The 22,728-nt window shown below is 39.6% G+C and overlaps 1 protein-coding gene across 4 annotated transcripts in view; it reads left to right on the forward strand.

The window, feature by feature from the left end:
* LOC126354514 (5'-nucleotidase domain-containing protein 3) overlaps positions 1–22,728 on the forward strand; it is a 189,415-nt gene that overhangs the window by 47,427 nt on the left and 119,260 nt on the right. Inside the window, exons 1-2 of one of the 4 annotated variants that reach the window (XM_050004242.1) lie at positions 2,050–2,263; positions 8,128–8,303. In XM_050004242.1, coding sequence (XP_049860199.1) covers positions 2,104–2,263; positions 8,128–8,303 — 336 coding nt within the window. In that variant the 5' untranslated portion in view covers positions 2,050–2,103. Of the gene's footprint in view, positions 1–2,049; positions 2,264–2,314; positions 4,650–8,127; positions 8,304–22,728 lie in introns of those variants that run through there. The other 3 variants (XM_050004233.1, XM_050004251.1, XM_050004259.1) reach the window with 3 other exon arrangements.

Below are 22,728 nucleotides of genomic sequence, written 5' to 3' on the forward strand. Positions count from 1 at the left end.
TATTCCAGTTAGAAACTGTATATGCCTTGAGATAGCGTAATTCATCGCGCGCAAATACCCAGATTTTATTCATCCAATGTTTGAGAATGAGAGCAATTATTGATTTGCAACAGACGTTAGACATAATTTCAAACCTTTGCGAAACTTTTTCTTGCTAAAACCCTCCACAAAACGAGGAAAGGAAAAAAAATTTGCTCTTACTACATTTTCGCTGTTCATGCAGTAAAACTGCCGCATCGGGTACGTCGTTTTAATTGAGTGCTTCTTTACTAAAAAGAAGCACAAATTACCCATACTAGCGTCTTCCAACGAACTTTCGAAACTTCTTTCTAAACTTTTTCTCGCTTTCATGGTTAACATATTAACTCAGTTGCAATTAGTGATCGGAAGTCTGAAGCTGTTTTACGCATGAGAGATCAATTCTTTACTGTATCGGGCGTTTACTGATAAATTACAAAGGTAGGCCTAATTATGGAAGGATGCCTAGCAGGGATGAGACCCATCTCATTGGATCTTTGTTTTATTTATTTATCTTATTCACTGCTTAACTCACCAACCCCATAGTGAGTTTTATAGGAATTTATTTCGAGTATAAACGGTTACCCACCCCTGCACCCCCCCTACCCCCACTCACGCCCATTGACCATGGACTTGCTGTCGGTGGGGTGGCTAGCGTGTCTCAGCAATATACAGACAGCCGTACCTTAGGTGCAACCACAACGGATGTGTATCTGTTGAGTGTGGTTCTGAAGAGGGGCTGTAGCCTTTTCAGTAAGTTGCGGGGGCAACAGTTTGGCCGTGTAACATCAACCAAATCATTCTTGCTGTGCTGGGACTGCGAACGGCTGAAAGCAAGTGGAAACTGCGGCTGTTTGTAAGATTAAATGCTGATGGCATCTTCTCGACCAAAATGTTGCGGAGGAAACCGCTCCGGCGGATGTCGTCATCAGGAAAAACAAAACTGGCGTTCTTTGAATCGGGGCGTGCAGTGTTATATCCCTTAATCGGGCAGGTAGGTTAGAAAATTTAAAAAGGAAAATGGATAGGTTAAAATTATATATAGTAAGAATTAGTGAATTTAAGTGCTGGAAGAACAGAACTTCTGGTCAGGAGAGTACGGGGTTATAAATACAAAACCAAATAGAGTAATGCAGTAGTAGGTTTAATAACGAATAAGAAAAGAGTAATGTGGGTAAGCTACTATAGTGAATGCATTATTGCAGTAGGGATAGACACGAAGCACACGCCTACCACAGTAGTAAAAGTTTACATGGTAGCCATAGCATAGTAAAAGTTTGGTAGCAGGAAAAGGAAGACACGAAAAAACGTAATTGAATACGGGCTGAGTTCAAACAACACTTAAGTGTTACGGAGATGCTTCGGGAACTCAAATAGGAATCCCTGGAGGGAAGGCGACGTTCTTTTCGAGATACACTATTGAGAAAATTTGGAGACCCGGCATTTGAAGCAGACTGCCGAACGATTCTACTGCCGCCAACATACATTGTGCGTAAGGATAACGAAGATAAGATACGAGAAATTAGAGCTACGGAGGCATATAGACAGTCGTGTGTGTGTGTGTGTGTGTGTGTGTGTGTGTGTGTTGGGGGGGGGGGGGTTGCAGAGGGGCGAACAAGAGATGAATACAGTGAGCAGATTCAGAAGGATGTAGGTTGCAGTAGTATTCAGAGATGAAGAGGCTCGCACAGGATAGAGTAGCATGGAAAGCTGCTTCGGATTGAAGACCACAACAACAACAGCAACAAATGGTTACCATCTCCTAATGCGAAACGGAAGACTGTTGATTACCTAGAACAGCGGTGATCACCGAGACGCTAGTTGCGCTTCCAACTTCAAATTTAAAATTGTCTGTAATAGTTTAAATAATTTTCTAAAGTCACTCTTTTATTGCTTGTGACATAGTACTCAGCTTAACTGCAAGATATGTGAAGACTTAATTAGACTAGTTGCGCTAGTCACATTACGCAGCGGGTTGTACGCGTGCCGCATGTGATTTAAAATAAGCGGGCTTCTGCGCGCAGCCCACATGCAAGTGTACACTAATAGCGAAGCCTGAGGGGCGAGTGATTGCCGGCAAACGTGATGTTGCATGGTAGAGTATTATGTACCGGTAGGACGTTAACAGCAAATGATGCTACTATCATTTTATTTCGGCGAGTGTTGGGAATTCCGCAGAAACGGTACAGAAGCAGTCGGATACCACTACGCGATGCTTACATAAAAACAAAGCAGTTATGTGAATGTAAGTACCCAAGGTCGTAACCCAACCCGAGCCAATTAAAACCCATATTGGTCTACTTGTTCCCCTACCACTTGTCACTTGCAGATAAAGATAATGCTGCGCAGGGATTCATGTGCTTGTTTTGCTAACCTGGCAGTGTTATGTCTCGAATAACGAAACCCTTCGAAAAATATTGTTTGATACCCGGAAAGTGTCTTAAACCTTATGATGCCACCGACCAAATATTGCACTGTAAATGTTTGTCATCAAGCCCCTACGATCTTGGCCGCGGTCGTTTTCGATGATAATGTAGGTTAGGAGTCGTGAAGCTGAGATGATACCCTGCTACATTAAGGACATTTTGATTTGTTTTAAGTGAAATAATATTAAGGTTTCTGTTGTGTTCCAAGTAATTGAAAGTACGAAGTGATTTAGTGAAGTTTACCGTTGTACTTTGGCACCTTCATGAAGTTGAGCAGCCCTTCTCATTCCCCTAAATATTTCAGTTTTGCATAATGATTACCATGCATTTCATATTACTAGTAAACTTACAGCTGAGGCATCGCACAGTGAGTGAAGCAGGGAATGATTAATGAAGACCATTCCCCGACCAACTTGAGGATATCGTATTGTTTAGCTTTTATTTAACAAACTGTCTTTCATTAAACCGATATTTTTATTAATATTTTGGATTTGAAAGAGACTGAAGTTACGTCTCATTGAATTAAATGGTATTATACCAGTTACATGCACGTAATTTGGAACGCAAACTGGGCATATTAATTTATGTTTCCCATGGGATCTTACATACTGATAACTTAAATGAAACTCCAAATACTTTCAAAACTTAGTGGAATATGAAAAACAAATTCTTCTTTGTCATTCCCATTTCGTTCATTAATAATCATTCTGCTTAGGCCTAGATACAAAATAAGGCGATGGAAAAAGATTATGAGCACCCAAATTAATTTAGTCCTAACTGTCATGTGTAACTGCCTGCAATATGTGACAAATAGTTGCAGTGTACTTCCAAAGCTTTGTTCCGTGCCTTGCCCCCTCACTCTTTTCACGTTACTTGGTACTTGCACAACAGCACAAATAAAAAATAACTGTTGAAGCTGAAAAAGAAATGTTCACATTGGACTGTACTGTATAAGCAGTTCTACTTCAGGCACAGGAATCAGTCACAGTTTCATAGGTCAAAATCTTTTATATATTCTATTACAGTTATGATACTCATTATGTCTGCTGATGACATTTCTTTGTTTTATTTTCGTGTGTACATTGAAGCATATAGAGCAAGCAGTCTCATCATTATTATGATAGGCATTAGATAATGGACAAGTCTCTGTCGAGTACTTTGATGCATGTTATGAACATATATTTTACATAAACTACAAAAAATTCTAGGATGATTTACTATGTAACTTTTTACCAAATAGTTCCTGGAGATTGCTTGTAATATTATAATACTACTACTTTTCTGGTTCCTGGTCATTCTCTTATTGTGTTATCGTGTTTCTTCTGCTAGTAGCTTATTCTCATTGTGACTAAGGGTTGTTCAGATCCCAAAGTTTGTGTTTAATTGTGGAGGCTACTGACAAATGAATAAATACAATTTTTTATTCAATATCATAAATAATTTCTTAGAAGTATTTTACAATTTTATAGTCTGTAAATATGGCAGCCTATCTCCACACCTGATTTAGTAAAAAACTCCACAGCATATGTTTATTTCAGTTCATAGAAAAAAACATACATCTATTTTACTGACATCATTTCATCCTCCAGCAGCTTTGAGGTGCACATATAACTCACTGAATTGTTTAGTTGTATGTACGCCGTTTTCAGTTCTCATTCCAAAGCTTAGTAATTTTTGAGTTAAGTACACTTTTAAATGCACTGCTCAAAGCTTTCTGTTTTTATATTAGTGGTGAAAACTTGTGTTTAGTGATGGGAGGATTCTATCTGCATCTCCGTGATGATCAATAGGCATTTGCTACTTGAGTTGATACTGAACTTGATTGTGGGGACTGCCCCAGGCATCATGATGTTGAAAGCTATGGCCTACAATGACTGAACTCCTCTAGTATTTTTTGAACAAATACTGCATAGTGCAGTGTAGTGTACCTTCAGAATAACATCCAGTCTGTTCTGTTGTCATTCCTACAAACGTGAGGAGGTGCTGTTTTCCAGTAGACTGTGCACATCTATTGTGCTCTCCATAATGTTGTTAAGTTGCCTGGCCAACATAATCACTAGATCAGGCCCTGATGAGTACATGAAAGAATGATTTGGCCTGAAATACTGGTAACTGCTCTGATCAGTTATGACAAGAGGTATAAGTAACATGGAACATTATCTTCCTGTTCAGCATAGTCATTTCTACTACTATATGAAAATGAAGGTATGTACAGCTATCTGGCCACAGATTTTGTATGTAAAATACTTACTGAGCTGAATGAATTGAAATTTTCATGTTCATGGTTAGTATGTCTCAATAAAACCCAAGTGTACTGCCATTTCATCCAGTTTCACTTTTCTCTTGTTGTGAATTTCTGATTTTATTTGCTTAAAAATCTTTGAGTCCAATTTCCTGTATCCTCAGCGATTTAGTAGCAATTTGTTAAAAACTTTCTTTTAAGGCTATGTTCTTCAGCCGTTAAAACATTAAACAATTTATAACTCTTTCCATTTGATAGTTTGAGATTTATTTAATGTTAAACACACAATTTAATATAATAAAGGTGATTCTACATGTTCAGTGGTTTAAAAGTGTTGAGAGAGAAAGTGGAAGTGAGAGGACTAAGGGAGCAATATTTTCAACGTATGAGGTGCATCCAGAAAGTAACTTCCTATGACTGATAAAGAAAACAAAAACATGAATTAAAAATAAATATTTATTGGAATATTTACATAGATTCACTGGCTACTCCTCAGCATAATCACCTCCACTGTTAAGGAATTTATCATAGCTGTGCATCAGTTTCCTGTCAGAAAATGCTTTGTGATACAGAAGAGACGAGTCACTCATATTGGGATTGGAGCTGTAGGGTGGATGGTCAAAGATCTACCCTACAAAACTGATTCAACTCAGTTCATGTGGTGTTAGTTGTATGGGGTCTTGAATTGTCAAGCACAAGAATAAAGCCTCTTGTCAACACCCCATGTCTAATATTCATAATCAGCCTCTTCAGATTTCTTGATGACTGGCAATACCAATCAACATTTACTGTCTCCCTTTATGGTAAAAACTCACACAGGAGAACACCATGTCCATCCCAGATGATAGGGCACATGATTTTTTTTTTACAGAGATTGTCTGATTGACTTTATTGACTTCACAGGTGAACCACTACACTGCCAATGCATCAATTGTTGCTTTGTTTATGGTGTGGAATGCAACACTCTTGTTTCATCCCCAGTGATGACATGGTTGCGAAACTCGTCGCATTTCTCTGCTTATAGCTGTAGGAATGTCAGTGCTGCAGCCAGACATTCACTTTTGTGTCCATCTGTCAGTTGTCTTGGAACCCATCTTGCACACACTTTATGAAAACCAAGCCACTGGAGACTGCTTTATACAACACCGAGTAACACATCTGGGGGAACTGACGAGAGAGTTCTGAAATTCTGCACACTTTCCATCACTTATGGTGTCACCAGAGATGGTTGGATACTATGGTCAATGTCATGAATTTTGGTTCATTGTTTAGCAAAGTGCCTGCTCATCATCTGACCATACTGTCACTTGTAATGTCCTGTCCATACATGTTTCAGTTGGCAGTGGATCTCTGGTGGATATTGCTTTTGAAGGTGCAAAATCAATGCAGCCATTTTATCTTAGCCTGTGCAGTGACCCCTGCCATCACAAAACTGAAACTGCACTGCAGTATTCCCACATACCTCCTCCCTACTCCTGTGTATGCACATTTGTGTCCAACTAGTCATGTCATCTCTGGATGCAATTAGAACTTTTAATTTCTGAATGTACCTTGTTGATATTACCTTTGGAGGTAGTAATTGTTTTCAGGAATGATGTGCCTTACTATGTTTATCAATTGCAAAATAATGATCATGAGATGCCACCAGAACTTCTGGTGTCATCTGCTTGTATATATGTTTATTACATTTGATGCTCTGGAATTCCACATTTGACACTCAGTACTACAAAGAAATTGCAGAATCACTTCTAAATATGTCAGTGGCTACTTTTTTGCCCATGTGGAGGACATATAGCCAGCAAATGTAATCTAAACATGCTTTGTGGGCAATCTACTCATATTCTGTTGCTAGTAGCTACCTCTTGTGTGCAGTGCACTCCGTGAGCCACATATAAAAGAGCTTTGCTGCCATCAGTACTGTGAGTTCAGCTCAAATGTTATAACTCATGATGTCACAGAAGTCCGTCCTTTTGATCTCCCACTCAGTTCAAAACCAATATGAAAACGTTTATCATATCCACATTTTCTGTTAGTAACCAAAAGAAAAGATCTCAAAACAGCTCTCACATCATTGTACATGTTCTGCCTTCTGATGACTATGATGTCCTTAGAATTTTGTGCACACTCATTCTATTGTATTGAATGCTTTCACAGCTTTGTTTGGAAGTCTACCTCAGTTGGAGTCTGACTAATGTTGCCCAAGACTACCCTGACCTTTTTTTTTTTTTTTTTTTTTTTTTATAAATTATGTGCCAGACTCTTTGGTGTGATTAACGTGTCATGTAAGTAGGGAAATTTGCTACTTAAAGCTCTGTTCTGTGAGGTAACTTCATTAGATGAATTTAAAAAAAAAGTAGTTTGAAATTGAAGTTTTGGGGATTAGAAGCATCGCAGAACACACTTCACAAGAATAGTGTACACTGTTCTTCAGAGAGAATAATGTTATGACAATCTGTATATAATGTGGCTAGTGCTTAACTACCTATCTTATATTAAAGAGAACGTAATTAATAATTATCTGAGGATATCTGAAATGAGCTCTACACAGGGAATGGACATACGAGTGATATACTGTACACTATACCAACAAAGATCCAGTTATGATATATAAGTATTTGAACTGGACTACTTGTGCAAACTCTTTAAAAGTGCCTAGACAATGTTTGTGGATACATTCAAAATAATTGTAAACAAATAAGTATAATATAGTACATGACATAGTACAAAAATTTCAGATTTGTAGTCCTATAATGACATGGAATTCCAATAAAAGCTTTAAATTGTGTTTCACCATGAAAAAGTTAATACAGGCATTGTTATGTACTCCATACGCCATTAAAAGCTAAATGAAATAAAATTTTGGTATCGAAATGTGCATGAAATTCAGTTATAATGTTGTCCAATATTTGCATCTATGTACTACAAGACAGAGCACTGTATCATGTCAGTACATTGTGAAAAGCATGTAAAACTGTGTGATGCATTTTCTTCTTGTGTATTACAAATGACAAAATGTGCATTGCAGAAATAATTTAGCTTTGTAAATAACTTCTGACAATTAATTACGTAAGTGGTAAAATGAAAGATGTAAAATAAACTTAGCTTTTCAATGTCAGTTGCATGTTATGTTCAAAGTCAAATAAAATATATTCTGTTCTGTGATTTTCTGTTTTATTCTGTTTCCTGCACACTTAAACATTAGACTCAATTTTTTTCACAACTCACCATCCAATTATTATGTTACTTTGAATGGCCAGCCAATAATACCTTTTGGATCTTTTCATATTTATTTGTTTATTAAAATTTTAATTTGTATGTGTATATAGTTATTATTTCACCCATAACTATAAGAAAATACACAAGAGAAAATATTGGAATTTGTTACAAGCAAATTAAGACCTATATTGTTACAAAATGTAAATAGTACATATTACTTTTCAGCTAAGAAGCTGCCCCCTGATGTAAACCCAAAAGGGGTTTTTGCATGTAATGAACTTGATCTGGAGGAAGTGAAAGTTTACGGCTTTGATTATGACTACACAATTGCATGTTACAAGCCTTCCATGGATTACTTATTATATAATCTTGGGAAAGAAACACTCGTCAACAGATACAAGGTTGGTGGTTGTAATTCGTCTACTATTGGAAATGACTAAATTTTGGACAACATCCTAAAACTTATTATTATATATAAAAAATTCTCTGAAATAAATTTGCTATATCAGCTAAGTGGTGGACTAAAAACTCAGAAAAGATGACACTTTTTAATAAACTGAATGTGAATATACATGTACATCAAAGGTTCTATTTACTTCATTAACAGGCAATGAAATTGGATTAAAATTACTTGTTAGTTGACATTGCACACCTGGTCAATGAGTGATGTCCATAAATAGGTGTCATTTAATACCTGGAACACAGCTTTCTCATGTACCATAAGCCTGTACAATGTTTGATCAAGCCTAAATTGAGGGCTAAGTAACAGACACAATGAAAACACTAAAGTGGAACATATGTCAACTAACAAGTTATATTAATTACATTTTAGTTGTACCACTGAAATGTATGAAATATAGTAAAAATGTGAGTTTTTATGGGATAGAAAGGGAAACAGAAACTTGTGGAAGAAATAGTTGGTAAGGAAAAATCGGTCATGGGAAAGCATAAGAGCATACAAGGTAAAACTGAAAGAGAAGGAAGAGAAATTGCGTAGACAATGGAAAAAATAGTGCCAAGAAAAGCAACAGAATGAGCTGTGCAAAAAAAAAATTGGAGCAGCCAATGGGGCTGAAATCCTAACCAGGTCCTCCAGATGTATATTCTCCCTCCCTCCCTCCCTCCCTCCCTCCCTCCCTCCCTCCCTCCCTCCCTCCACCTCAGTGTCTCTCCCTTTCCCCACCTCATTCCCACCTCCTTCCCCTGCTACTTCTTTCTACCCCTATGCAGATTATGCCCTTGAATAGCTTGGGGCAGATTTCCTTCGCCATATTGTTCAGTCCTTACTAGTGTGTGACGTCATATGAGACTTCCTTCCTTGTACCTCACTACTCTCTCAACCCATTTCAATGACTGACTGTACATCCAATTTCAGTCTTTCTCTTCAGTTTAATGATTTTTTAATGCACAATTTCTCTTTCTGCTGTTACTTTCTTGCATATGAGCTGCAGTTATTTATTCTTATGTTTCCTACAAATATTTGCCACCTATATCTTTTTTGGGAAATCATTCCCCTAAATTAAAGTGTAAGTACTTATGTGATTAGTGTGATTATTCAATTTTCTACTCTTTGAACAGTTTGTTCCAAATCAGTGTTGAAAAGTTTGTGACTGTGACACGAACAAATCTCAGTAAGGTAAACAGAAAGTTGTTTGTTTACTGTTCAAAAAAACATAGCATCAACAACAGTGGAACCACATTGTGAATGCTGTTCATGGACACGAGATAAGTCAGTTGCTGTTAATAAGCAGCTGGAAATTGCATGACTGCTGTCAAGCAGTTAGAATCTGCTGCGAATAGTTGTTGGGCAATCTACTGAGACACATGTACCAAAAAAAAACTCACTCTCAGAAGTTGTTACTACTCATTGACACGAGTTGTGATGATTGTTAATGATGAATTGTTGGTAGGTCTGGGGGCTCTGTACAGGGGAAGCAGGCCTGAAGAACATTCAACATAGTACACACATTTCCCTATCTTTCAAATAGGAGTTGCTATCTCCTATTGATTATTGATGCAACATACTTAACCTGTTGCTGTGTACTAAATTAGATAAATTATGGGCAAAAGGCTATGGTGATCCATAAAATTTTGGGAGTGTAGTATACTTGAAATTCTATGGAACAGTCTTTACACTGCAAAAACATGAAGCTGCCCAAAGGCTAGGGATCCGTTACTCATTAGCAGTTTGAATGTGCAGTGAATAATGGTGCGCTTTAAGGAAGGGATAGGAAGGAGCACCTTGGCCACGCACCATATAGAATGGTAGATGCATACCATGTAGAATAGTTCATGATGGGTGGGACCATCCATGACATACAGTCTCTGTAAATTAACTTTTAAATTAAAAGCAGCTACCACACATTGGAACAAACAGTGCTTGTCATTTGACTCAAAGGCCACACTTGAATCATTTCAGTAACTGGAAGAGAAGGCCAGCCTTGCTCATGTAATTTCAGTTGTTATGTTGTACAGCATTGCCTCCCCCCCACCCAAAAAAAGGGGGGGGGTGCATCAGAGCCTGCTTCTCAGGCAGATGACTGTGTAGGGTGCACACACATTTTTATATTAGTCAGCACTCTATTCAGTCTAGATAATGATAGCTACATCCATTCACAACAAAATCTCAGAGTACGTGAAGCTCTCACATGCAATGCTAAAATTTATAGAAGTAAAATTTTTTGGGGAAATCTACATGTACATTACAAGGATGGAGTAATAGAAATGATGTAATTATTACAATGGACAAAAAACTCAAATCCGCTGTGATAGAAATTGAAACTGGTGTTAGATTTTTTTTGGGTAAAGATGAGTATCAAAGGTGATTGTAGAGTTAACCAGTCATGTTGTCATCACTGGAGGATACTTCAATCGTCCAAGAATTGACTGGGGTAATTACAGTTCCTTAAGTGTTGACGATTATCAAACATCAGGTGAAATAATGCTAAATTATTTTTCTGAAAACTGCTTAAAACACAGTTTTGAAGCCCCCTCCTGATGGAAATGTATAACATCTAGTGTCGACAAATTAGGATATCTATATTGAAACTCATGTTTGTGATCATGAGGCAATTAATTGTACATTTAGCTCTGCGTAGAAGCATTTAGGGAAACAGTATCTCAAGTTTAGAAGAATAATCGACTAAGGAATGGGTAGATATGTACTTTGCAGAATAGTTCATGATGAGAGGAAGATTCCTTACTATATGGTCTTTGAAAAGCAATTTATAAAGTAGAAGTGACTATTGCACAATCGGTGCAGAACCAATCATAGGGCCATAGATAGGGAGAAGCTAACTGAAATGAAATGTGAGGAAATTGTGCTCATGTGTGAAAGCAGTTAGTAGCAAGAAGCAAAATGAAGGGCAATAAATTGAAAACAGGTACACTGAACTTCATTTTCAAATGTACCTCTACAATGGGAGATACAGAAGTGCTGCCCAAGTTGAATTCTTGCCTGCTACAGAGATTAATGACATAGTTGTGTTGAGAAACAACTGAAATTACTAAAGTTGAACAAAGCCCCATGGCCCATTGGAATCCCTGTCAGATTTTGTGTACAGAATTCGCAACACTCTTAATCATAATATACTGTGGATCTCTCAAACTGTATCCACTGGTTGAAAGAAAACACAGATCACACCAATCTACAAGAAGGGTAGCAAAGTGGTCCACAAATCTACCATCTAGTATTATTGACACAGATCTTGTGTAAAATTCTATAGCATATTCTGAGCTCAAATATAATGAGGTACTGCAAACAGAATAACCTCCTTCGTGCTAACCATGATGGATTCTGATGGATTGACTTCTCAGTCAAGTAGCTACTGCCTCAATTGGCCTCACAAGGGCTGAGTGCACTCTGCTTGCCAACAGCACTCTGCAGATCTGAACGGTGACTCATCCAAGTGTTAGACAAGCCCAGCAGCACTTAACCATTGCAAACCCAACTCAAGCTTTTTTTGAGTTGACGCCCTAAAAATTATGGATCAAGGCAATCAGGTGGCTAAATATTTCTTGACTATCACACCAATTGTTACTAACAAAAGTATGACCATATAAGGTATCAAATGGAATTTGCAACTGGATTGAAGATTTTTCAGTGGGAATGATGCAGCATATTATCTTAGATGGGATATTATCAACAGATATAGAAGCAACATCAGATGTTTTTGGTAATGACTTGTTGGGTAATATTAATAGGAACCTCAAACATTTTGCAGAACAGGCAGTTATCTGTAATGAAGCATTACCAGAAAGAAATATATGTGAACATTCAGGCATATCTTCATGAGTTTTCAAAGTGGTGCAAAAACTGTCAACTTGCTTTAAATGTTAAGAAATAAAAAATTGTGCATTTCACAAAATGCAGAAGATTTACTGTGAACACAATTGTAATCTGATTGTAACAATTTGTATGGATATGAATGATGTGATCACATAGACTCTGTTGTAGGTAAAGTAGGTGGCCAACTTTGGTTCACTGGTAGGATTCTGGGGAAAATTCAATCACTATACAAAGGAAACAGCTTGCCAAAACTTGGGTGACCAATCCTACAATATTGCTCAAGAGGATTTGAACACATACAAAAAAGTGCACCATGGAAGGTCAGAAATTCTAAAAAATGTAAACTTACAGATGGCTGAAGATAGTTGCTAAGTATCCAACAAAAACCTATTTATGAAATTTCAAGAACCAGAAGTAAGTGAAATGTCTAGCAGTGTATTGCAAGCCACTATGTATAGTTTCTGTAGGGGACAGGAAACACAAGATTGTACTAATTACAGCAAGCACTGAGGTATTCAAGCACTCATTCTTCCTGCACTCTCTGTGCCATTGGAATGCAAAAGATCGTAATGAGTGGTATAACGGGAAGTACTATCTGTACTTGCCCGAGGCCATCTAACCTAAAATAAAACGCCCAGTCCATGCCACACAACCTCTGCTACCCGTGTAGCCGCTTGCTGCATGTAGTGGACTCCTAACCTACCCAGCGGAACCCGAAACCCCACCACCCTATGGCGCAAGTCGAGGAATCTGCAGCCCTTTCCCTAAGATAGGAGAATTTCACATGTGGTATATTCAGATGGGATATAAGGAAATAGTAGTAACATTGGAAACAGTGAAAAAATGACAGAAACACACTCTTATATATTGAAGCAGTGACTGTTCCTCAGGCCACAAATCTAAGTGAAAGGTTACTTGGGATACCCATAGCATCGGAGGTACTTAGTGTCCTTAGTTTCAGCAAGACTTTTGTTTGATGAAACATGATGATGATTTATATTAGTAAATTGATAGATAAATGTTAATGATTGAAAAACATTTGGGATTGTGAAAATAAAGAAAAATAACAAGGCTAGTGAACAAGGACAAGGAAAGAACAACTGATCTTACACCAACAATCAGAGTGCCATATCTGTTGAAATGTTACGTGGGAACAAATGAATGAATGAATAATAAGGCAGGATTTCTCCATTGTAAAACTATTCTTCTGCACTAAGCATCCTGTGTGATGCTGTAAATGCCAGTATAGTTGCCCTGTACATTCGTCTGTAACATCCATGTGATGTAGATGTAATAGAATTTCACATGAAGATGGAACACAAGTTTGCATCAATTCCTGTGAAACCATCCAGTGTGCAATAGAAACTGCCAATTTTGAGTTGCACAAAGGAGGTTAAAGTCTTGAAGCAGAGAACATATTAAGAAACAAATAAAACCATTAAGACCTTACAACCATTTACATTTTCTTCTATTAAAGAAAAAATCCTGCTATCAGATAAAAATAGCATACTTTTTCTAATGATTCATCAGCTGACCAACTTGATAAATGATATGACACCATTATCATAAACATACTGTAGAACATAAAAGCTATACAAAATATGCCAAAGAAATAGATAGTAAACTATATGGCAGAAGCATATTGGTATTCTCAGACAGCATATGAGTTAAGGGTGCTGGAACAGATGTTAATTGTGCAAGGACAACCAAAACATTTTGAAATCCTTCCCTCATTCAGTGGGAGGCAAAGTGGGAGAAAAACGTAGATCTCTCTTATAAGATGGATCCCATTTTGCAGAATAATGAGATTAGTTTTATGCCCCATGTGTTATAATTCTATATCCTATTAGTGTGCCTTAAGAAAAGGTGCTTTCAAAATCGTGTAACAAACATTTCTTTGGAGGCTTCAACCTCCATGAGTAGTAGTCACAGTTAGAAGTGCCAAATGTTGCACCTTAGGTATTTATTTCACTATGTAGTTGAATGGAGCCTTAGTAGTAATAGTGTACTCCATCTGTCTTCTTAAGGAAGGCTGCTCTCTCTCTCTCTCTCTCTCTCTCTCTCTCTCTCTCTCTCTCTCTCTCTTTCTCTCTCACAGCACATGCACCTTTGTACTGAGACGAACTGGTAATATAACACATTCATCTTGACTATTGATATTTGTTCTAAGCACAAGAAAATGCAGACAATGACAGAGGCAACACTATTACATCTAGAAGTAAGTTGTTACAAGCAGACACTTGACACAGAGTGGCTGAACTACTAGTCCAGTAATCACAGTCAGAATTCAACATGTAACTGAGGGTGAGGTTGGCTGGGTCTAAATGTGTAAGCTGTTGACCGAATGGTGGAGTATACGAAGGAATGGCTGTGCACGCAAGCAGTACTGGTGGCTACTGATACGTCCAGCATCTGCCAACTTCTTTGGTGTGCCTTACTACTGAAGGCCCAGGGCTCTCAGGTGTGGAATCTATGCAAATCACTACACCCTTCTCCCGCTGAGTGCAAAGTGTCGCTGATTCCTGAGGCAGGATGTGGTCGGCTGCGATGTGCACCCCCTCCCTCCCGTTGCGTCGGAGCACGAGATGTCTGGATCGATGATGGCCAATCCAAGACAGGTCCCTGGTGATGTCTAGAGATGGTGTGGAAGATGGAGGCAACTCTGCCATAGGTTGAGGCCACACAAGAATCATTGTACTGGGGAGAGGCATGTGCACCAGCTGGAGGGCAACTGGAGCTGCTGCTGGAGGCTGCAAAGCCCTAGGCTCATCAGGTGGAGATGCTGATGCAGATGGAAGAGGAAGCTGGAACTCCACAGATAGGCAGCACCCAGTGACGGGGGCAGAGATGCCTTCTGGATGCAGAGTGGATTTCCATGGCATGGAACCTCCCAGTTCCCTAACCAGAGGATGTAGACACAGGAGCTGTTCTGACACACAGTGACTACTGGTAACCAATAGGGACACAGACCAAAACCATGCACCAAGACTGCTGTCTGCGTCGGAAAACCCAGTACAGTGTAATATGATGGTGGATGAGATCCCGGACGGAGAAGGGGGAGTAGCATTCTCTGCTGGCACCCATGGAGAAGCTTTGCTGGGCTGCAGGAACCAATAGGACATATCCGATAGGCCATCAGAAAAAGCTTTAACTCCTCCTCAGTGGGGAAGTCCTGCAGATATTTTTTCATTTGGGTCTTAAAAGTGTGAACAACGTGCTCAGTTTTCCCATTAAACTATTGATGAAAGGGAGGTAACCAAACATGGTGGATGGCTGACTGCACGTAGAAATCGTGAAATGCTTGAGACCGGGTCAAAAGTAACTGGGAGACCGTTCATAGAAATTTTTTTTAAGAGAAGCTGAATAGAGACTTTGGTAGTGGCTGGCATATAGAAAACAAGGATGACAATCACTAAAAACATATTGAGAAATGGAACTGCAAAATCGACGTGGATATCTTCTCAGGGCTATGGTGTTGGAGGCCATGGGGAGAACGAGCTTGTGGAGCCACCTGAGACTAGCATGCTGGTACACACAGCAACCAAATACACCAGATCTTGGCCAGTGCAGGCCAGTACACATCTGTGACTCTTGTGTAAACGCTGTAAAGCTTCCCATCACTTTCCCCAGGAATAACCACTTTGGAAAGTGCGTCTTCTGAGGGGATGAGGATGACTCATCTAAGACTGAGAGACGATGGCACAGGACAAAGTAGTTATGAAGCGGATTGGAAACATAGCCCAGACGACAAGAAGACCATCCCTTCTGGATGATGTAGACGACCTGCATGAGGACGAGGTCAGACCCTGTTGCCTTGATAGCTCGGGAGCTAGTGATAGGAAACCCATCTACCACCTCTTGGTGGGAGGAGATACCAAAGTGAGAACACACAAGCTACTCTAAATCAAAGTCAGGGTCTGGGTCATCGAGCATGCAGTGAGGTGGAAATGGGTTGGAAAAATTGAGACTTTTGCAGATTGCAATGCAGACTTGTAGCCTGGAGTTTTTGAAAAAGGGCTCAAAGATTGCGTAGGTGGTTGCTCATAATACATCCAGTATGTTGTTGTTGTTGTGGTCTTCAGTCCTGAGACTGGTTTGATGCAGCTCTCCATGCTAACCTATCCTGTGCAAGCTCCTTCATCTCCCAGTACCTACTGCAACCTACATCCTTCTGAATCTGCTTAGTGTATTCATCTCTTGGTCTCACTCTACGATTTTTACCCTCCACGCTGCCCTCCAATGCTAAATTTATGATCCCTTGATGCCTCAGGATATGTCCTACCAGCTGATCTCTTCTTCTAGTCAAGTTGTGCCACAAACTCCTCTTCTCCCCAATCCTATTCAATACTTCCTCATTAGTTATATGATCTACCCATCTTATCTTCAGCATTCATCTGTAGCACCACATTTCGAAAGCTTCTATTCTCTTCTTGTCCAAACTATTTATTGTCCATGTTTCACTTCTGTACATAGCTACACTCCATACAAATACTTTCAGAAACGACTTCCTGACACTTAAATCTATACTTGATGTTAACAAATTTCTCTTCTTCAGAAACGCTTTCCTTGCCATTGCCAGTCTACATTTTATATCCTCTCTACTTTGACCATCATCAGTTATTTTGCTCCCCAAATAGCAAAACTCCTTTACTACTTTAAGTGTCTCATTTCCTAATCTAATTCCCTCAGCATCACCCGACTTAATTCGACTACATTCCATTATCCTCGTTTTGCTTTTGTTGATGTTCATCTTATATCCTCCTTTCAAGACACTGTCCATTCCATTCAACTGCTCTTCCAAGTCCTTTGCTGTCTCTGACAGAATTACAATGTCATCGGCGAACCTCAAAGTTTTCATTTCTTCTCCATGGATTTTAATTCCTACTCTGAATTTTCCTTTTGTTTCCTTTAGTACTTGCTCAATATACAGATTGAATAGCATCGGGGCGATGCTACAACCCTGTCTCACTCCCTTCCCAACCACTGATTCCCTTTCATGCCCCTCGACTCTTATAACGCCCATCTCGTTTTTGTACAAATTGTAAATAGCCTTTCGTTTCTGTATTTTATCCCTGCCACCTTCAGAATTTGAAAGAGAGTGTTCAAGTCTACAAATGCTAGAAACGTAGGTTTGCCTTGCCTTAATCTTTCTTCTAAGATAAGTCGTAAGGCCAGTATTGCCTCACGTGTTCCAACATTTCTACGGAATCCAAACTGATCTTCCCCGAGGTCGGCTTCTATCAGTTTTTCCATTCGTCTGTAAATAATTCATGTTAGTATTTTGCAGCTGTGACTTATTAAACTGATAGTTCGGTAATTTTCACATCTGGTAGTAATGACAGTGTAATCCTTGCAGTTGAAACAGGGCGGAATAGTGAATGTGACCTATTCCAGATAGTGTTGAAAATTTAAGGGGCACTTTCCACCCCCAAAAAAGTCGGAATTTACCAGAAAATTTCTTCATGAGGACGAGAGTGGCCCATTCACTAGAGTATATGGCAACAGCAAGCCTGGGAGTGTAGTGTTATACGAATGTGCCTAGCATGAGAAAATCTAGAACCAGCCGAATGCTTCAATACCATGTGGGCTTGAAAGTCAGTGGTCATTCCACAAAGATATCCTGAAATTCTGAGCACAGAGATTCCTATTATTGACAGTGGACTTTGGCTGGTAGCAACTCCACAGATTACATGTCTGAAAAGCCAAAGGTCTGAAAGGCATCTTTCCATAAAAAGTTTTGCTGGTCTAGCTTCATGGAAGACAGTAAAGATAATAGGCCAAGTTACTGATTTATAGGTAACTTCAGCCATGAATTGGCCAAGCAAAGGGATTTGCTGTTTGCAGTAACCCTGGAGGTGCCTGTTTATTGGTGACAGTGGTGGAGAGCCGAGGTCTGAATCTGTTTGGGCACTAAGCAAGGAAACTGCCATGCCGGTTTCTACCTGCAGGTGCAGTTGTTGCAAAAGAACCAAAACCTTGATAAAATTCTTGTTGGAATCTTTATCAGGAACAGGCCCTGATGATGATACTTCCTTGGATATCCATATCCATGTTCTCTGTTGCTGCGTTCTGTGCAGTTGAGTGGCTGACCACCACAATGTGGCCCTTTTTTTTTTATCACTGATGAGAGGTGGTCCAACTACAGCAGCAGGGAGTGGCAACTTGAACAGCATTTATGTGTCGCGTGGAAGCCATCAGGTCAGCTGGTTTGCACATTTGCTACGTCAACTTCCCCAGATGCAGTGGACACAGCTGGGCCACACTGTACCGCTGTGATATCACACCAGGCTTCCGGTTGCCGACCAGTGGTGTATGAGTTGTCATATGATTGGTCAGTTGGAAAATCCTCTTCAAGGGGGAGGGTTCTCTGATTGGAGAACCCACTGCTGGAATGGAATTCCTTATCCAGGGCGTAGCAGATGACAACATTGCAAACATCAGCCAGATGCAGATGTCTGTCCAGTTTGAGTGGAAACCTCTCAGCCTTCAAGATCCAGGCAGTTACAGAGGGTGGGATTATTGGTAATTTGGAGCTCCAGTGTTAGGTGCATTATGGGGCCCCTTATGGACATGGCTGCCAAGAAGGGGAAGAAACCCAGTGTGCACTCTGTGTGCATACTGGGTGGAGCCATTCCAGACGTGGAAAGGGTACTTCCAGATGCCATGAAGAGCCTTGGGCGCAACCAGCTGCAGGTGGTGGCTCACATCAGTACTAATGATTTGTGTTGCTTTGGATTGGAAGAGATCCTCTATGGTTTCTGGCAGCTCATAGAAGTGGTAAAAGCTGCCAGTCTTGCTTGTGAGATGAAAGGAAAGCAGAGCTCACAACAAAATGCAGCATAGTCGACAGGACTGATTGTGGACATCTGGTACAGAGCCAAGTGGAAGGCCTGAACCAGAGACTCAGACAATCTATGCTGCAGTTTCCTTAACTTGCACCATAGGATGGTTGTGTTTCAGGTTCTGCTGAATATGTCAGGAGTCCACTACACATAGGAGGTGGCTACGCAGGTAGCAGGGGCTCTGTGTCATAGACTGGGCAGTTTTTTAGGTTAGAGAGTCTTGGGGAAAACACAAAAGGGTTCTAGTCTCACATGATACAGACTGAACACAGGAGAAATGTAGATACAGGAACCTTCGGTATACCAGCTGTAAATTGTCATAGCTGTGTTGGGAAGCACCAAACCTCCAAGCGTTAATAGAGAGCACTGTTGTTCAAAGCATTATAGGCATGAATGCTGGCTAAAGCCAGAGATTAGTTCAGCCGAAATTCTTGTGAAGAACATAATGGTGTTCCGAAAGGATAGGCTAAACACAGTTGGTGGTAGTGTGTTCGTTGCTGTTGAGAGTAGTTTATCTTGTTGCAAAACTGAAGTAGATAGTTCCTCTGGGTTGATATGGACAGAGCTCATTCTTGGCAACTGGAATAAAATAATAACTGGACCCTTTTACCAAACTCCCAATTTAGATGTTACAGTTGCTGAAAGATTCAAAGAGAACTTGAGTTTAATTTCAAACACGTACCCAACTCATACAATTATAGTTTGTGGCGACTTTAATTTACCCTTGATATGTTGGTGAAAATACGTCTTTAAATCCAGAGATTCGCATAAAATATCATCCAAAATTGTGCTAAATGTTTTCTCTGAAAATTATTTTGAGCAATTAGTTCTTGAGGCCATGCAAATAGCGGTTGTGTAAACACACTTGATCCCTTAGCAATAAATAATCCTGAGCTAATAACAAGCATCAAAACGGATACAGGGATTAGTGAACACTTGGTTGTCATAGTGAGATTCAATATTGTAACCCCCAAAACCTAGAAGAATAAAGGAAAAATATACCTACTCAAAAAAGCAGATAAAAATTTACTTCATGCCTTCTCGAAGACAATCTTCATTTCTCGAAATTAACAGTGTAAGTGTAGACCAGATATGGCTTGAATTCAAAGAAATAGCATTGGCAGCAGTTCAGAGATCTACTCCAAATAAATTAACAAATGACAAAACTGATCCTCCATGGTACACAAAACTGGCCAGAACACTGCTGCAGAAACAATGAAAAAAGCATGCCAAATTTAAGTGGGTGCAAAATCTCTAAAATTGGTAATCTTTTACAGAAGCTCGAAATTTAGGGCAGACTTCATTATGACATGCTTATAACTGTTTCCACAATGAAACTTTGTCTCGAACCTGCCAGAAAATCCAGACTGATTCTGTTCGTATGTAAAGTATGCTAGTGGGAAGTGCCTTCTCTGAGCGATAACAATGGAAATACTATCGACGACAATGCTGTCAAAGCAGAGTTACTAAACACGGCCTTCAGAAATTTCTTCACCAACGAAGATGAGGTAAATATTCCAGAATTCAAATCAAGAACAGCTGCCAACATGAGTAACATAGAAGTAGATATTCTCAGAGTAGTGAAACAACTTAATCACTTAACAAAAGCAAGGCTTCCAGTTCAGCCTGTATACTGGTTAGGTTCATTTCAGAGTATGCTGATACAATAGCTCCATACGTAGACTGGAAAGTTGCACAGATCACACCAATATTCTAGATAGGTAGTTAGAGGAATCCACTACATTATAGGCCCAGATCATTAATGTCATTGTGCAGTAGGGTTTTGGAACACTTATTGTATTAGAACATTACAAATTATCTAGCTCTCTACTCACACGAAGTGTTTAGTGCTATTCACAAGGGATTTCAAATTGATTCCATATTTATAGATTTTCAGAAGGCTTTTGACACTGTACCACACAAGCGGCTTTTAGTGAAATTGTGTGCTTATGGAATATCATCTCAGTTATGTGGCTGGATTCATGATTTCCTGTCAGAGAGGTCACAGTTCATAGTAACTGATGGAACATCATTCAGTAAAACATAAGTGATTTCTGACATTCACCAAGGTAGTGTTGGGTTGGGTTGTTTTGGGGAAGTAGACCAGACAGTGAGGTCATCGGTCTCATCGGATTAGGGAAGGACGGGGAAGGAAGGCGGCCGTGCCCTTCGAAAGGAACCATCCTGGAATTTGCCTAGACCGATTTAGGGAAATCACGGAAAACCTAAATCAGTATGGCCGGATGCAGGATTGAACCATCGTCCTCCCGAGTTAGAGTCCAGTGTTTAACCACAGCGCCACCTCGCTTGGTTCCAAGGTAGTGTTATAGGCCCTTCACTGTTCCTTAGGTATGTAAACAATTTAGGAGACAGTCTGAGCAGTAATCCTAGGTTGTTTGCAGATGATGCTGTCATTTATCGATTAGTAAAATCATCAGAAGGTCAAAACAAATTGCATAACAATTTAGAAAAGATATCTGTATGGTGCAAAAATTGGCGATTGACCATGAGTAATGTAATATGTGAGGGCACCCACATGAGTGCTAAAAGGAATCTGTCAAACTTTGGTTACACAATAAATCAGCCAAATATAAAGTTCGTAAATTCAACTAAATACCTAGGGTTATGAATAACTTAAAGTGGAAAGAACAGATTGGAAATGTGGGAAAGGCTAATCAAAGACTGTGTTTTATTGGCAGGATACCTAGAAAATGTATCATATCTACAAAAGAGACTGCCAACTCTATGCTTGTCTGTCCTCTTTTAGAATACTGCTGAGCAGTGCGGGATCCTTACCAGATAGGATTGACGGAGTACATCGACAAAGTTGAAAGAAGGGCAGCACATTTTGTATTATTGGAAAACAGGGGACCAAGTGTCACTGAAATGATACAGGATTTGGGGTGGACATCATTAAAATTAAGGTGTTTTTCTTTTCGGTAGTTTATTCTCACAAAATTTCATTCACCGACTTTCTCCTCCATATGTGGAAATATTTTGTTGACACGGACCCATATAGGGAGAAACGGTGATCATAATAAAATAAAGGAAATCAGAGCTCGCACAGAAAGATATAGGTGTTGGTTTTTTTTTACGCTTGATAAGACTGATATGGATGCTTTTTGCATCGGTAGGATTTGACTCTAGGTACCATGATGTGCATGCAGTGGTGATAATAGGAAGACACAATGAACATGTGTTGTCAAGACAATGAGGAAGGTTCCTGCAACTGAGCCAACTGCTGCAAAACTTAATACAAGGTGATAGAAATCCATAACGGTAACCATGCCAAACATGCATCAGCATCTGTAATGTGGAAGGTGTGGAAATGTTGCTTCCCAATATTCCACTGCCTCAGCAAACAGCAGGAACAGAGGAGGAAACAGACCCGCAGATATAGGTTGAGAGATCAATGCTGGCAAAGCCTGTTGCATGACTGTGGTGAGACCTTTCTTTTGTTGCACCAATGTTTGAAGCAGAAACTCCATGTCATGATAAATATGATAAGCAACTGCACAATGGAAAACACATGCAAATATGACCCTACATGTCACCAATGTGTTCTAGTCTCAATAACACGCAGACAATGATGGCCACAACTTGTCTATGGTGACAAGACACAAACATCCCACATACCCATGGTCTCTCTGCCCTTGAACACTACCTCTCCCAACGCCCACCCGAAGATCTTCCAAA

This window comes from Schistocerca gregaria, chromosome 1 (genome assembly GCF_023897955.1).
Source record: "Schistocerca gregaria isolate iqSchGreg1 chromosome 1, iqSchGreg1.2, whole genome shotgun sequence".
Taxonomy (NCBI): domain Eukaryota; kingdom Metazoa; phylum Arthropoda; class Insecta; order Orthoptera; family Acrididae; genus Schistocerca; species Schistocerca gregaria.